At 42.1% G+C, this 15,197-nt stretch overlaps 1 protein-coding gene across 1 annotated transcript in view; it reads left to right on the top strand.

Annotated features, from left to right (window-relative positions):
- Positions 1-15,197, top strand: part of LOC106580640 (protein furry homolog) — a 281,327-nt gene that overhangs the window by 153,651 nt on the left and 112,479 nt on the right. Inside the window, exons 29-37 of the mRNA XM_014161918.2 lie at positions 1,968-2,078; positions 3,189-3,343; positions 6,371-6,470; positions 7,038-7,209; positions 10,442-10,707; positions 12,677-12,823; positions 13,072-13,240; positions 13,560-13,650; positions 14,287-14,369. Of these exons, the coding sequence (XP_014017393.1) occupies positions 1,968-2,078; positions 3,189-3,343; positions 6,371-6,470; positions 7,038-7,209; positions 10,442-10,707; positions 12,677-12,823; positions 13,072-13,240; positions 13,560-13,650; positions 14,287-14,369 (1,294 nt within the window). The remainder of the gene's footprint in view (positions 1-1,967; positions 2,079-3,188; positions 3,344-6,370; positions 6,471-7,037; positions 7,210-10,441; positions 10,708-12,676; positions 12,824-13,071; positions 13,241-13,559; positions 13,651-14,286; positions 14,370-15,197) is intronic.

Here is a 15,197-nt window from a genome sequence, read left to right as displayed (position 1 = left end):
CGTTGTGACAAAGTGAAAACATGTTTTTCAAAATGTTTGCAAATTTATTGAAAATGAAATACAGAAATATCTAAATTACATAAGTATTCAGATCCCTGAGTCAATACATGTTAGAATCTTTCTGGATAAGTCTCAAAGAGATTTGCACACCTGGGTTGTACAATATTTGCCCATTATTCTTTTCAAAATTCTTCAAACTCTGTCAAATTGATTGTTGATCATTGCTAGACAACCATTTTCAAGTCTTGACAGATTTTCAAGCAGATTTAAGTCAAAACTGTAATTCGGCCACTCAGGAACATTCACTGTCTTCTTGGTAAGAAGCTCAAGTGTAGATTTGGCCTTGTTTTAGGCTATTGTCCTGCTGAAAGATGAATTCATCTTCCAATGTCTGGTGGCAAGCAGACTGAACAATGTTTTCCCCTAGGATTTTGCTTGTGCTTAGCTATATTCTGTTGTTTTTTTTATCCTGAAAAACTCGCCAGTCCTTAACGATTACAAGCATACCCATAACATGATGCAGCCACCACTACACTTGAATATATGGAGAGTGGTACTCAGTAATGTGTTGTATTGGATTAGCCCCAAACATAGCACTTTTTATTCAAGACAAAAAGTGAATTGCTTTGCCACATTTTTTTCAGTATTAATTTAGTACTTTGTTGCAAACAGGATGCCTGTTATGTAATATTTTTATTATGTACAGGCTTCCTTCTTTTCACTCTGTCTATTAGGTTAGTATTGTGGAGTAACTAATGTTGTTGATCCATCCTCAGTTTTCTCCTATCACAGCCATTAACTCTGTAACTGTTTTAAAGTCCCCCTTCTTTGTAGTGACTGAGTGTATTGATACAGCCTCCAAAGTGTAATTAATAACTTCACCATGCTCAAAGGGATATTCGATGTCTGCTTTAAAAAAAAAATACCCGTCTACCAATAGGTGCCCTTCTTTACAAGGCATTGGACAACCTCCCTGGTCTTTGTGGTTGAATCTGTGTTTGAAATTCACTGCTCGACTGAGGGACCTTACAGATAATTGTATGTGTGGGGTACAGAAATAAGGTAGTCATTCAAAATCATGTTAAACACTATTATTGTCCACAGAGTGAGTCCATGCAACTTATTATGTGTAACGGCTGTCGTGAGAGAGAGTAGACCAAGGTGCAGCGGAGTTAGTGTTCATCATTGAATATTTAATAGCAGAAAGAACACTATAGAAAAATAAGAAAAACCGACAGCCAAACAGTCCTGTCAGGTGCAAAACACTAACAGAAACAATTACCCACAAAACCCAAAGGAAAAACATGCTCCTTATGTGTGACTCCCAATCAGCAACAACGAACTTCAGCTGTGCCTGATTGGGAGCCACACACGGCCCAAAACAAAGAAATACAAAAAACCTAGAAAACGAACATAGAACGCCCACCCAATGTAACACCCTGGCCTAACCAAAATAAAGAACAAAAAACCCCTCTCTATGGCCAGGGCGTTACATTATGTGACTTGTTTAGCAAAGTTTTACTTCTGAACGTATTTAGACTTGCCTTAACAAAGGGGTTGAATACTTATTGACTCAAGACATTTCAGCCTTTCATTTTTAATTCATTTGTAAAATTTTCAAAAAACACAATTCCACTTTGACATGATGAGGTATTGTGTGTAGGCCAGTGACAAAATATCTAAATTAAATCAATTTTAAATTCAGGCTGTAACACAACAAATTGTGGAAAAAGTCAAGGAGTGTGAATACTTTCTGAAGGCAGTGTATAAGCAGCACTACCCAACCTTCATGGTTAGTGCTGGAATTCACAGGGTGATGGTACAGAAGCTATACAGCACCCAACCTTTATTAGGTATGACGTGTCTGAATGATCCTGAGTTGGAGCATGGGGGTTGGTCCTACTGCATGTTGTGCGTGCATGCCATGTTCTACTGTTTCTAGAGTGGGTGTGTGTGTGTTTCTCTAGGCCATGTCTGCGGTGTTGTGCTGTGGACCTGTGTTCGACAACGTTGGACTGTCCCCAGACGGATACCTCTATAAGTGGCTGGATAACATACTAGCCTGCCAGGATCTACGGGTATGTGATGTGGCCAATCACACACACAAACACCCCCACACACACGCGTTTTGTTCTTCTATCCTCATGGGGACCTAAAATATATTTCCATTCAAAATCCTATTTTCCCTATTCCCTAAACCTTACCATAACCCTAACCTTAATCCGTAATCCAAACACTAAACCTAACTCCTAATCCTTACCCCTAACCCCTTACCCCAACCCTAATTCTAACCCTAACCCTATTTGTAACCCTAATCCTAAACCTAACCCTTAATCTTAAAATAGCCACACTCACACACACACACACACACACACACACACACACACACACACACACACACACACACACACACACACACACACACACACACACACACACACACACACACACACTATTACCTTAATAGCCCTCTGATAGTTTGCTTAGTTTCCTCACAGTAAAACAACATCAGCTCCTGCCAACTGTTCCCTAATTGTTTTGATCAAGTGCTTTTGTCTCAGGGTAAATTTGCTCAATTATTTGTCCATTTATAACATGACTGGCTGGATTAAGCACCTGTCCCTCTCTGTATATGTTTTTTTACTCCCTCATTCAAAGTTGACTTTCAGCTTGTGTTCTGGTGTTTACATAGCCTCGTCCCAGATCTGTTTGTGCTGTCTTGCCAACTCGTATGGTCATTGTCAGCTATACAACACAAACAGATCTGGGACCAGGCTAGTGTTTACATTCTTTAACCTTGGAATGAATAGTAAAAACTAGGCATGAAAATGTGATTCATCCTGCTAAGACAGATGTCATATAGCTTCTACTGCCCTTTCAAACTAGTCTTACTCAAGGCTTTTAAAAATGAGGAAACCATTTACACCTCAAAGGCATTCACCTTTCAATATGGATATACTGTATGGAATATTTTTGTCTAATGACACTTTCCCTCCCCCATTCATTATTGCAGAGCAACACCTCCAGTTATTTTTTGTTCAACTTTGATCGTATCACCAACGGTCAAATCGTCATTGAAGATGCATGATTTATCTGGTAGTTTGGTTGCTCGAAGTAGTTGATGGTGGTCACGTACACAGGCACACACACAAACACACTCACACTGACCACCTGTCATTGACCACTAGGTTCACCAGCTGGGCTGTGAGGTAGTTATTCTGCTGCTGGAGTTGAATGCTGACCAGGTCAACCTGTTTAACTGGGCGGTCGACCGCTGCTTCACCGGCTCCTACCAACTGGCCTCTGGCTGTTTCAAGGCCATCGCCACCATCTGTGGCAGCAGGTAGGAACTACAGACATCATTGGTAGGAACCCTTCTAATTCCACCATCTCTGGCACAAGTAGAAAGTTAAGAACATTTGGTCATTACTGTAAGGAAGTAGGAAATAGTCAAATGTCACCTTCTGTGGCAGCAGATCTTTTTTTTTTTTTTCACCGTTATTTAACCAGGTAGGCCAGTTGAGGACAAGTTCTCATTTACAACTGCGACCTGGCCAAGATAAAGCAAAGCAGTGTGACAAAAACACAACACAGAGTTACACATGGGATAAACAAACGTACAGTCAATAACACAATAGAAAATCTGTATACAGTGTGTGCAAATTAAGTAAGGAGGTAAGGCAATAAATAGGCCATAGTGGCGAAGTAATTACAATTTAGCAATTAACACTGGAGTGATAGATGTGCAGATGAGGATGTGCAAGTAGAAATACTGGTGTGCAAAAGAGCAGAAAAAACAAAAAACAAATATGGGGATGAGGTAGGTAGTAGGTTGGGTGGGCTATTTACAGATGGGCTGTGTACAGCTGCAGCGATCGGTAAGCTGCTCTGACAGCCGATGCTTGAAGTTAGTGAGGGAGATATAAGTCTCCAACTTCAGTGATTTTTTAAATTCGTTCCAGTCATTGGCAGTAGAGAACTGGAAGGAAAGGCTGCCAAAGGGGGTGTTGGCTTTGGGGATGACCAATATACCTGCTGGAGTGCGTGCTACGGGTGGGTGTTGCTATGGTGACCAGTGAGCTGAGATAAGGCTTGGCTTTACCTAGCAAAGACTTATAGATGACCTGAAACCAGTGGGTTTGGCGACGAATATGTAGCGAGGACCAGCCAACGAGAGCATACAGGTCGCAATGGTGGGTAGTATATGGGGCTTTGGTGACAAAACGGATGGCACTGTGATAGACTGCATCCAAATTAACTAAGTTAAGAATCATACAGATCATTGGTAGGAACCGCTTTACCATAGACATCATTGGTAGGAACCGCTTTACCATAGACATCATTGGTAGGAACCGCTTTACCATAGACATCATTGGTAGGAACCGCTTTACCATAGACATCATTGGTAGGAACCGCTTTACCATAGACATCATTGGTAGGAACCGCTTTACCATAGACATTATTGGTAGGAACCGCTTTACCATAGACATCATTGGTAGGAACCGCTTTACCATAGACATCATTGGTAGGAACCGCTTTACCATAGACATCATTGGTAGGAACCGCTTTACCATAGACATCATTGGTAGGAACCGCTTTACCATAGACATCATTGGTAGGAACCGCTTTACCATAGACATCATTGGTAGGAACCGCTTTACCATAGACATCATTGGTAGGAACCGCTTTACCATAGACATCATTGGTAGGAACCGCTTTACCATAGACATCATTGGTAGGAACCGCTTTACCATAGACATCATTGGTAGGAACCGCTTTACCATAGACATCATTGGTAGGAACCGCTTTACCATAGACATCATTGGTAGGAACCGCTTTACCATAGACATTATTGGTAGGAACCGCTTTACCATAGACATTATTGGTAGGAACCGCTTTACCATAGACATTATTGGTAGGAACCGCTTTACCATAGACATCATTGGTAGGAACCGCTTTACCATAGACATTATTGGTAGGAACCGCTTTACCATAGACATCATTGGTAGGAACCGCTTTACCATAGACATCATTGGTAGGAACCACTTTACCATAGACATCATTGGTAGGAACCGCTTTACCATAGACATTATTGGTAGGAACCGCTTTACCATAGACATCATTGGTAGGAACCGCTTTACCATAGACATTATTGGTAGGAACCGCTTTACCATAGACATCATTGGTAGGAAACACTCTGCTATAGACATCATGAGTAGGAACTGATCAAATGCCGCTCTCTGTAACATAACTGAACCTTACACTTCAAATACTGAACTGAAGCATCACTATTTGTTGAAATAGTCTGTAATACTTTAACCTGCTGGTATAATGCTTTATACAACATCATTGTCCAATGGGTAAAATAATATGTTAATTGTGTAGATACTTGCTCCTCTAAGAAAACCAATGGCCCCAACCTCATATCTCTATCATAATACGTTCAAAAGTTATTCATACACTTTTATGATGGCCAGAATTAGGGAGAAAAAAAAGTGGTCAAAAGTCTGGAAAATTGCCTTGCGTCAGCTAGGCTGGATTCTGTGCAAGAATTAAGGCTACTGGCTACCTTGGTTCAAAATATACATAGCTAGCTACCTGACAGGCTTACTTTCCCATTTCTTGTCATCTTTCTTCTCGAAATCCGCAGGACAAAAAAACAATATAGAGGTAAGATGGATATCAATTTTGACAGTAGTATCATATTTTAGAAAATACTTTTCATATTTATTCGAAATTCCCGTTCTTTTTCAAAGATTTCTTACCAAAATAAGCTTATCTCTGTGAAATTTCAACAGAGCACTGAGCGTACTCCAAGCTTTTTATTTTCAAAGACTTTTACATTTAATTCAGCACGTGTTATGCTAATTTAGCAATTTGCGACCCGTGGAAACAACTGTGAAGATGACGACCACAAAATGTAAAATCCTCAAAAGTCATTATGAGAAACCTGCACCCCCATGTCAACAGAGCTCGGTGCTTATTATCGGATGCATTCGTTTACGAAATCCGACTTTTAGGGTGTAATATTAATGATATGTAAGAGAAGACTCCACTGAACGATTCTGAACAAAATTAATCATATTAGTCTTGGTAAAATTGATTTTATAACATAATGAAGTGAAATTTCATCACCCAAGCACGCTTTCACCCACTCTAGGCAGTGTGGGTGGACACCCTATTTATACCTTCTTAACATAGATTATGTCTGTATGTTATTTCAACATTTTTTTTTCTCCGGATCATTGTGAGATGATTGAAGACATGATATACCTGTCCAAGACACATCTTATGATGCATTATAACTTCATCATAATGCATTACACCTACAAGCTTTATTATATTAATCTTGATTATCATTCACTTGCAGAAACTATCCCTGTGACATCGTGACTTTGTTGAATTTGGTGCTCTTCAAGGCATCAGACACCAGCAGGGAAATGTATGAAATCTCAATGCAGCTAATGCAGGTAAGGACCAATTACACTGAGTAAAACTTTATTTGAATAGTCTGTCTATAGACGCTCAGCAAACAAATGCACTCAATAGACTCAATCTGTAGGATGTACATAGATGGACTATCTAAATAAAGTTCTACTGGCCAATGAAATGTATGATATCCTTCCATTGTAAACTGATGAGGGTTTTTTCAGTTTACTTCCTGAATTAGCTGAAATTAATGCAGGTTAATGTTTTTTGACATGAATCTTGTTCTGGAAGCAGGTTTTCAGAGTGGTCACTAGGTGGCACAGCCGCAAAGTCATACAATCTGGTTATACACCTAACCTTAACCCTAACCTTAACCACACTACAAGCCCTAATGCCTAATCCAACCTTAAATTAAGACCAAAAAGCACATTTTTACAATAAAGGCAATTTTGACTTTGCAACTGGCCCATCTAATGGAAATCACTCAGTTCTGCCTCAAGGACAGGACTCATCCCAATAAATGTCAACCTGTGAATTTAATTAGAATTGACCCCAACCCTGACTGATAATATCCTGGACTAAGAGTGTTTTTCTTTCTTGATAACCAGATTCTGGAGGCAAAGCTGTTTGTGTATTCCAAGACGATAGCAGACCAGAAGCCCAGTAGTATCCTGTATAGGACCCACAGACCTCTGCCTCCCCTCTACAACGTCTCTCTAGCCCAGCTCTCACAGCAACTGTCTAGGATGTACCCCGAACTCACTCTGCCTCTCTTCTCAGGTATTGTGTGTGTGTGTGTGTGTGTGTGTGTGTGTGTGTGTGTGTGTGTGTGTGTGTGTGTGTGTGTGTGTGTGTGTGTGTGTGTGTGTGTGTGTGTGTGTGTGTGGTACTCACGTAGTACTCACAAGCAGGTCATCTTCATTTGGCTTCCTGCTAAATGTGTGTTCTTGTGTTAGGATGGCGCCTTCCACTCAAAAAGGTTCCTTGTCAGTTAGCTATGGAAGCTCCCACTGCTCTTTGCAATAGCAACAGTGAAGTGGGTTCTGATTCAGAGGAATTGTGTCAGTATAAACTGGACCAAATAAAAACACTGATCATCAGTTATCAAATGATGGAGACTCAATATTCAGTTATCAAAAACAAGGATGAAAACAGACACCTTGTAGAAGGCGCACGGCTGTGCTCTGGACATTTAACTCATTGGTATTCAGGTATGAAATGTATATTAGCTTTTAACCCTATTAAGCAACAACTGTTACGTGTGCTCCCTCTCCGGCTTCTAGGTCACCAGGCTGCTCGTTAGGGCACACACCTGTCACCTGCGTTACGCGCATAATGACACTCACCTGGACTCTATCACCTCCATGATTACCTGCCCTTTATATGTTACTCCCTTTGGTTTCTTCCCCAGTCATCATTATTCCTGTTTCATGTCGGTGCGCTGTTTGTGTTTCTTGTTTTGTTCATTTATTTATTAAATGTATTCACTCCCTGAACTTGCTTCCCGACTCTGAGCATACATCGTTACAGAATGACGACTCAACAAAGGGAAGCATTAGGGAGTATTTTTTCAGTTTTTGTGTTGGGAGTGATGACAGGTCCGGGTGTTGGAGCCGGAGCTACCTGGAAGGCCCATTAGGCTCTCACTCCACAGCTGGTTCATCAGGTTTCTGCACCTTAGCATAGGTGAAGGATCCGCTCCTGATCCCCGGGATCGTCATCTTGGTTGGTGTCCTGCAGCTGGAGCCGAGCGTCGGGGAGGGGGTACTGCCACGTGTGCTCCCTCTCTGGCCTCTAGGTCACCAGGCTGCTCGTTAGGGCACACACCTGTCACCAGCGTTACGCGCATAATGACACTCACCTGGACTCCATCACCTCCTTGATTACCTGCCCTTTATATGTCACTCCCTTTGGTTTCTTCTGCAGTCATCATTGTTGCTGTTTCATGTCGGTGCGCTGTTTGTGTTTGTTTTGTTCATTTATTAATTAAGCGTACATCGTTACAACAACCCTTAGTAAACTTTTGGGAAAAATTGCATTTGACCAGATACAATGTTATTTTACAGTAAACAAACAGACTTTCAGCATGCTTATAGGGAAGGACATTCAACAAGCACTTACACAAATGACTGATTGGCTGAGAGAAATTGATGAGAAAAAGATTGTGGACGCTGTTTTGTTAAACTTCAGTGCGGCTTTTGACTTTATCGATCATAGTCCGCTGCTGTTCTTTAATGGAATCCAGTTAGAAAAATGAATTCCTTACTTTTTTCAATCTTTACTAACAACATGCCACTGGCTTCGAGTAAAGCCAGTGTGTCTATGTATGCGGATGACTCAACACTATGCACGCCAGCTACTACAGCGACTGAAATGACTGCAACACTTAACAACGAGCTGCAGTTAGTTTTTCAGAATGAGTGGTAAGGAATAAGTTAGTCCTAAATAATTAAAAAACTAAAAGCATTGTATTTGGGACAAATCATTCACTAAACCCTAAACCTAAACTAAATATTGTAATAAATAATGTGGAAATTGAGCAAGTTGAGATAAACTGATAGACTGATAGACTAAACTGCTTGGAGTAACCCTGGATTGTAAACTGTCATGGTCAAAACATATTGATACAACAGTAGCTAAGATGGGGAGAAGTCTGTCCATAATAAAGCGCTGCTCTACCTTCTTAACAGCACTATCAACAAGGCAGGTCTTACAGGCCCTAGTTTTGTCGCACCTGGACTACTGTTCAGTTGTGTGGTCAGGTGCCACAAAGAGGGACTTATGAAAATTGCAATTGACTCAGAACAGGGCAACACGGCTGGCCCTTGGATCTACACAGAGAGCAAACATTAATAATATGCATGTCAATCTCTCTGGCTCAAAGTGGAGGAGAGATTGACTTCATCACTACTTGTGAGAGGTATTGACATGTTGAAAGCACAGAGCTGTCTGTTTAAATGACTAGCACACAGCTCAGACACGCATGCATACCCCACAAGACATGCCACCAGAGGTCTCTTCACAGTCTCCAAGTCCAGAACAGACTATGGGAGGCGCACAGTACTACATAGAGCCATGACTACATAGAACTCTATTCCACATAAGGTAACTGATGCAAACAGTAGAATAATATTTAAAAAACAGATAAAAATAAACCTTATGGAACAGCGAGGACTGTGAAGCAACACAAACATAGGCACACATGCACATGGATTTTGTGTTGTAGATATGTGGTAGTGGAGTAGGGGCCTGAGGGCACACACTTATTGTGTTGTGAAATCTGTTATGAATGTATTGTAATGTTAAAAAAAAATTATAACTGCCTTAAGTTTTCCAGTCCCCAGGAAGAGTAGCTGCTAATGGGGATAATAATAAATACAAACAGGGCCTGTATTTATCAAGTGTCTCAGGGTAGGAGTGCTGATCTGGGAGCATGTCCTCCCTGTCCATAATAATCTGATTCATTGTGATCTATAGTGGCAAAACAGATCTTATGCTTCTACCCCTCCCTCTGCAGAGGACAACTTTATAGTCCCTCCAGGATTTAGCGATTCTGCAGTTGAATTTTTTTGTTTGTTGCAAAATCAACAATTCCCCATATGTGAAGTGAGTTCTCGCAAATTTGACCAATCACTGCACTATTATCATATGTAACAGTCAAATCGCTGCAATATTACTGCATAAAACTGTCTAATTACCGCACTGCAAAAAAAGGGCTCTCAATTTTAACCAATCACCACTTTTACAAATCAATACATTTTACCACATAACATTGTTAAATCAATACACACGTCAACAAATGTTTTTCCCCATCAGTGCATTTTCATGACAAATTGGACAAAAATCATCACAAATTGCCATGCAAAATGTCATAATTGCCGCACCAAAATCAAGCATTTTTGTCCACAAATACCACAACAAAATCCTGGAGGGACTGACTTTGTAACAATTATTTATGACTTTTTATAAATTTACGGTTTCTGCTCCGTTGTGTTTCTATCTCCTGTCCCAGAGGTTAGCCAGCGTTTCCCTACCACTCACCCCAACGGCCGTCAGATCATGCTGACCTACCTCCTGCCCTGGCTCTCTAACATCGAGCTGATGGACAGCTGCCTGCTGCCACCGGTCTCCAGCCCCTGCAGCCCTGAGGAGGAGACCCCGGACCGGACAGGCAACACCGCGGGACAAGTCCCCCAACACACCCTAAGGGGAATGGGCTGGGGCTCGCTGCTGGCCACCTCGCTGGTCCTTAACAACCTCATGTTCATGACCGCCAAGGTCAGATGGTCTGTGTGTGTGTGTGTGTGTGTGTGTGTGTGTGTGTGTGTGTGTGTGTGTGTGTGTGTGTGTGTGTGTGTGTGTGTGCGTGCGTGCGTGCGTGCGTGCGTGCGTGCGTGCGTGCGTGCGTGCGTGCGTGCGTGCGTGCGTGCGTGCGTGCGTGCGTGCGTGCGTGCGTGCGTGCGTGCGTGCGTGCGTGCGTGCGTGCGTGCGTGCGTGCGTGCGTGCGTGCGTGCATTGCTCGTTGAAAGGCAGACAACATACAGGAAACTTTGGAGCAATAACACTTAGCACAATAGCACTTACAATACAAATATGAGCACATACCGTACATTTGGAAAGTATTAAGACCCCTTGACTTTTTCTACATTTTGTTACGTTACAGCCTTATTCTAAAATGGATTCATTCGATTTTTTTCCTCATCAATCTACACTCAATATACCATAATGACAAAGTGAAAAGAGGTTTTTTGAATTTTTTGCATTATACAAATAAAAAAACGGATATGATATTTACATAAGTATTCAGACCCTTTACTCAGCACCTTTGGCAGCGATTACAGCCTTGAGTCTTCTTGGGTATGACGCTACAACTTGGCACACCTGTATTTGGGGAGTTTCTCCCATTCTTCTCTGCAGATCCTCTCAAGCTCTGTCAGGTTAGATGGGGAGCGTCGCCGCACAGCTATTTTCAGGTCTTCCCAGAGATGTTCGATCGGATTCATGTCCGGTCTCTGGCTGGGCCACTCAAGGACATTCAGAGACTTGTCCCGAAGCCACTCCTGCGTTATCTTTGCTGTGTGCTTAGGGTCGTTGTCCTGTTGGAAGGTGAGGTCCTTAGTGTTCTGGAGCAGGTTTTCATCAAGGATCTCTCTATACTTTGCCCCGTTCATCTTTCCCTTGATCCTGACTAGTCTCCCAATACCTGCAGCTGAAAACCAGCTCCACAGCATGATGCTGCCACCACCATGCTTCACCGTAGGGATGGTGCTAGGTTTCCTCCAGACGTTAGGCTTGGCATTCAGGCCAAAGAGTTCAATCTTGGTTTCATCAGACCAGAGAATTTTGTTTTTCATGGTCTGAGAGTCCTTTAGGTGCCTTTTGACAAACTCCAAGCGGGCTGTCATGTGCCTGAGGCGTGGCTTACGTCTGGCTTCTCTACCATAAAGGCCTGATTGTTGGAGTGCTGCAGAGATGGTTGTCCTTCTGGAAGGTTCTCCCATCTCCACAGAGGAACTCTGGAGCTCTGTCACAGTGACCATCGGGTTCTTGGGAACCTCCCTGACGAAGGCCCTTTTCACCCGATTGCTCAATTGGCCGGGCGGCCAGCTCTAGGAAGAGTCTTGGTGGTTCCAAACTTCATCCATTTAAGAATGGAGGCCACTGTGTTCTTGGGGACCTTCAATGCTGCAGAAATGTTTTGGTACACTTCCCCAGATCTGTGCCTCAATACAATCCTGTCTCGGAGCTCTATGGACAAATCGACCTCATGGCTTGGTTTTTGCTTTGACAAGCACTGTCAACTGTGGGACCTTATACAGACTGGTGTGTGCCTTTCCAAATCATGTCCAATCAATTAAATTTACCACAGTTTGACTCCAATCAAGTTGTGGAAACATCTCAAGGATGATCAATGGAAACAGGATGCATCTGAGCTCAATTTTGAGTCTCATAGCAAAAGGTCTGAATGCTTATGTAAATAAGTTATTTCTGTTTTTAATTTTTCATAAATTTGCAAAAATGTAGAAAAACCTGTTTTCACTTCGTCATTATGGGGTACTGTGTGTAGATTGATGAGGGATAAAAAAAAATATATATTTATTGATAAGGCTGTAACGTAACAGAATGTGGAAAAAGTCAAGGGGTCTGAATACTTTCCGAATGCACTGTAAATATATGTTTTGTTCAATGAAGGTGTCATTCTATTGTTAATGTTACTTATCGCTGATACTCTGCCCTGTCATGTCAGTACGGTGATGACGTTCCAGGACCAGAGATGGAGAATGTCTGGAACGCTCTGGCCAGTAACGACAGGTGGTCCAACAATCTGAGGACTACCCTGCAGTTCCTCATCAGTCTGTGTGGAGTGAGCAGCGACACTCCTCTGCTGCCTTATGTGAGTGCTGCCTTAGAACCCCTTTCATTTCATTACTGTCTGAATAAAGTGTATTTAAAACCATCAAATATATATGAAAAGATAATTAAGCTCAACCATGCAGCCTTAGAACAATACAGAGAAAACTAACTTTGATACCTTAGAACCATACAGAAAACGAATCCTATCTCAAATCCTAACCCTTTGTTTGTGTCTGTGCGTGCTTGTGTGCATGCATGTGTGTGTTCCTACTTCCGTGTGTGTTCCAGATCAAGAAGGTAGTGATCTACCTGTGTCGTAACAACACCATTCAGACCATGGAGGAGCTGTTGTTTGAGCTGCAGCAGACAGACCCGGTCAACCCTGTGGTACAGCACTGTGACAACCCACCTTTCTACTGCTTCGCTGCCACCAGCAAGACCTCCACCGCCGCCTCAGGTATAGGTACAGACACGCACACAGACAAACGTACGAACACACAAACAGGAATGAAAACAAACACAAACACAGATAAACACACTAACAAACACACGCATACACACAAAGGAATACGCACAAACATGAACATGAACGAACACACTAACACAGTCAGTCAGACTGGACATATAGACCTCCACTGGCGCCTCTGGCAGTAACATTATGTTACACAAAGGAAAGTTACCACATCAGATTTTTATCATACGTTTTACATTTCCCAAAACGTTCACAATATGTATGTTTGAATGAATTGTATCTATAAACCTTATACTTTTTTTAGGTACAACATCCAGTAGCAACACTGTAGTTGCTGGCCAAGAGAGTTTCCCTGACACAGATGATATTAAAGCAGCCAAAGAGAACGGAGAGAGGTATAGTAGCACAGTATAGTACCTGGAATGGGGCTGGTCTCAAATTTCTTTATGCTGTTTTGCCAAGACCGTTTGGTATGCCAACAACCATGGAAGTTGACAAAACAGCACAAAGAGATCTGGGACCTGACTAGGTGAAATATAACTTGGTCCTGTTTGTGCTATCATGTCAACTCCTTCATTGTCACATCTGGGACCAGGTTAGATGAAATGTGATGTAATATAAGATCAGCAGTAGCAGAGAAGAAGAGGCGAAGCGAAAGGGTTTACATGAAAATAAGACCACGAGGTGAGGAATGTTTATATGGAGGTACAATGAAAGAGTGTCGAATTTGGTCAACAAAAAAGGTAATTGATAACTTGCTACATTTGATCAAATATACATTTCCTTATGGTTAGGATTACATTTCAGCAACTTTGAAAAAAAATACTTTATATCGGAGTTCTGCCTGTTCACTTGCGTATCTGCCCTCTCATTGACTAGAATGGTCCAACCTCATCTCGTCACCCTCGCCTGCCTTCCATCTTTGTGGACATGTATTTCCATTGTTAGAGCTGTCACTCGACTATCTTGTCAATATAATAGATTGTCTGTTGCAGTAACCATGGTGACAACCTCTGACCTTTGTGATCCAGGTTGAGTAACATCATGAGGCACCACAACTGCCTGGAATCCCGATACAGCAACAGTTCTGGAGGCTCCTACGAGGAGGAGAAGAGTGAGTAGAGATTATACATGCCCCCAACCGATTGTGTTTTTTTGTTTGTTTATCTGCATTGTTTGTAACTTATTTTTTGACTCATTTTGTACATAATGTTGCCGCTACCGTCTCTTATGACCGAAAATAACTTCTAGACATCAGGACTGCGATTACTCACCACGGACTAGCAGAATCCTTTTTCTTCTTTCACGAGCCCAAGGATATATGGCTCCCTCCGGAACTGGCCCCGACCCCAGTGATCTGCATGAAGAGGAGGCGGAGAAAGATAGGCCGGAGAGCAGGCTGCCTTCTGAGAATTCGGAGGCGATTGAATAAACCCCCACTTCCCACAATTCTGATAGCAAACATACAATCTTTGGACAATAAAATCGATGAGTTACGGGGAAGATTAAACTACCAATGGGACATTAAAAACTAACATCTTTTGCTTCACGGAGTCGTGGCTGAACGATGACAATATCATCATACAGCTGGCTGGTTATACAATGTACCGGCAGGATAGAACAGCAGCGTCTGGTAAGACAAGGGGCAGTGGACTATGTATTTTTGTAAATAACAGCTGGTGCACTATATCTAAAGAAGTCTCAAGCTATTGCTCGCCTGAGGTTGAGTATATCATGATAAGCTGTAGACCACACTACCTACCGAGAGAGTTCTCATCTGTATTCTTCGTAGCCGTTTACATACCAGCTCAGTCAGAGGTTGGCACTAAGATAGCAATGAATGAGCTGTATTCCGCCATAAGCAATCAAGAAAACGCTCACCCACAGGCGGCGCTCCTAGTAGCCGGGGACTTTAATGCAGGGAAACTTAAATCAGTTTTAC

This window comes from Salmo salar, chromosome ssa20 (genome assembly GCF_905237065.1).
Source record: "Salmo salar chromosome ssa20, Ssal_v3.1, whole genome shotgun sequence".
Classification (NCBI taxonomy): Eukaryota; Metazoa; Chordata; class Actinopteri; order Salmoniformes; family Salmonidae; genus Salmo; species Salmo salar.
The sequence above is the reverse complement of the archived record's forward strand: the minus strand, read 5'-3'. Positions and strand labels throughout refer to the sequence as shown.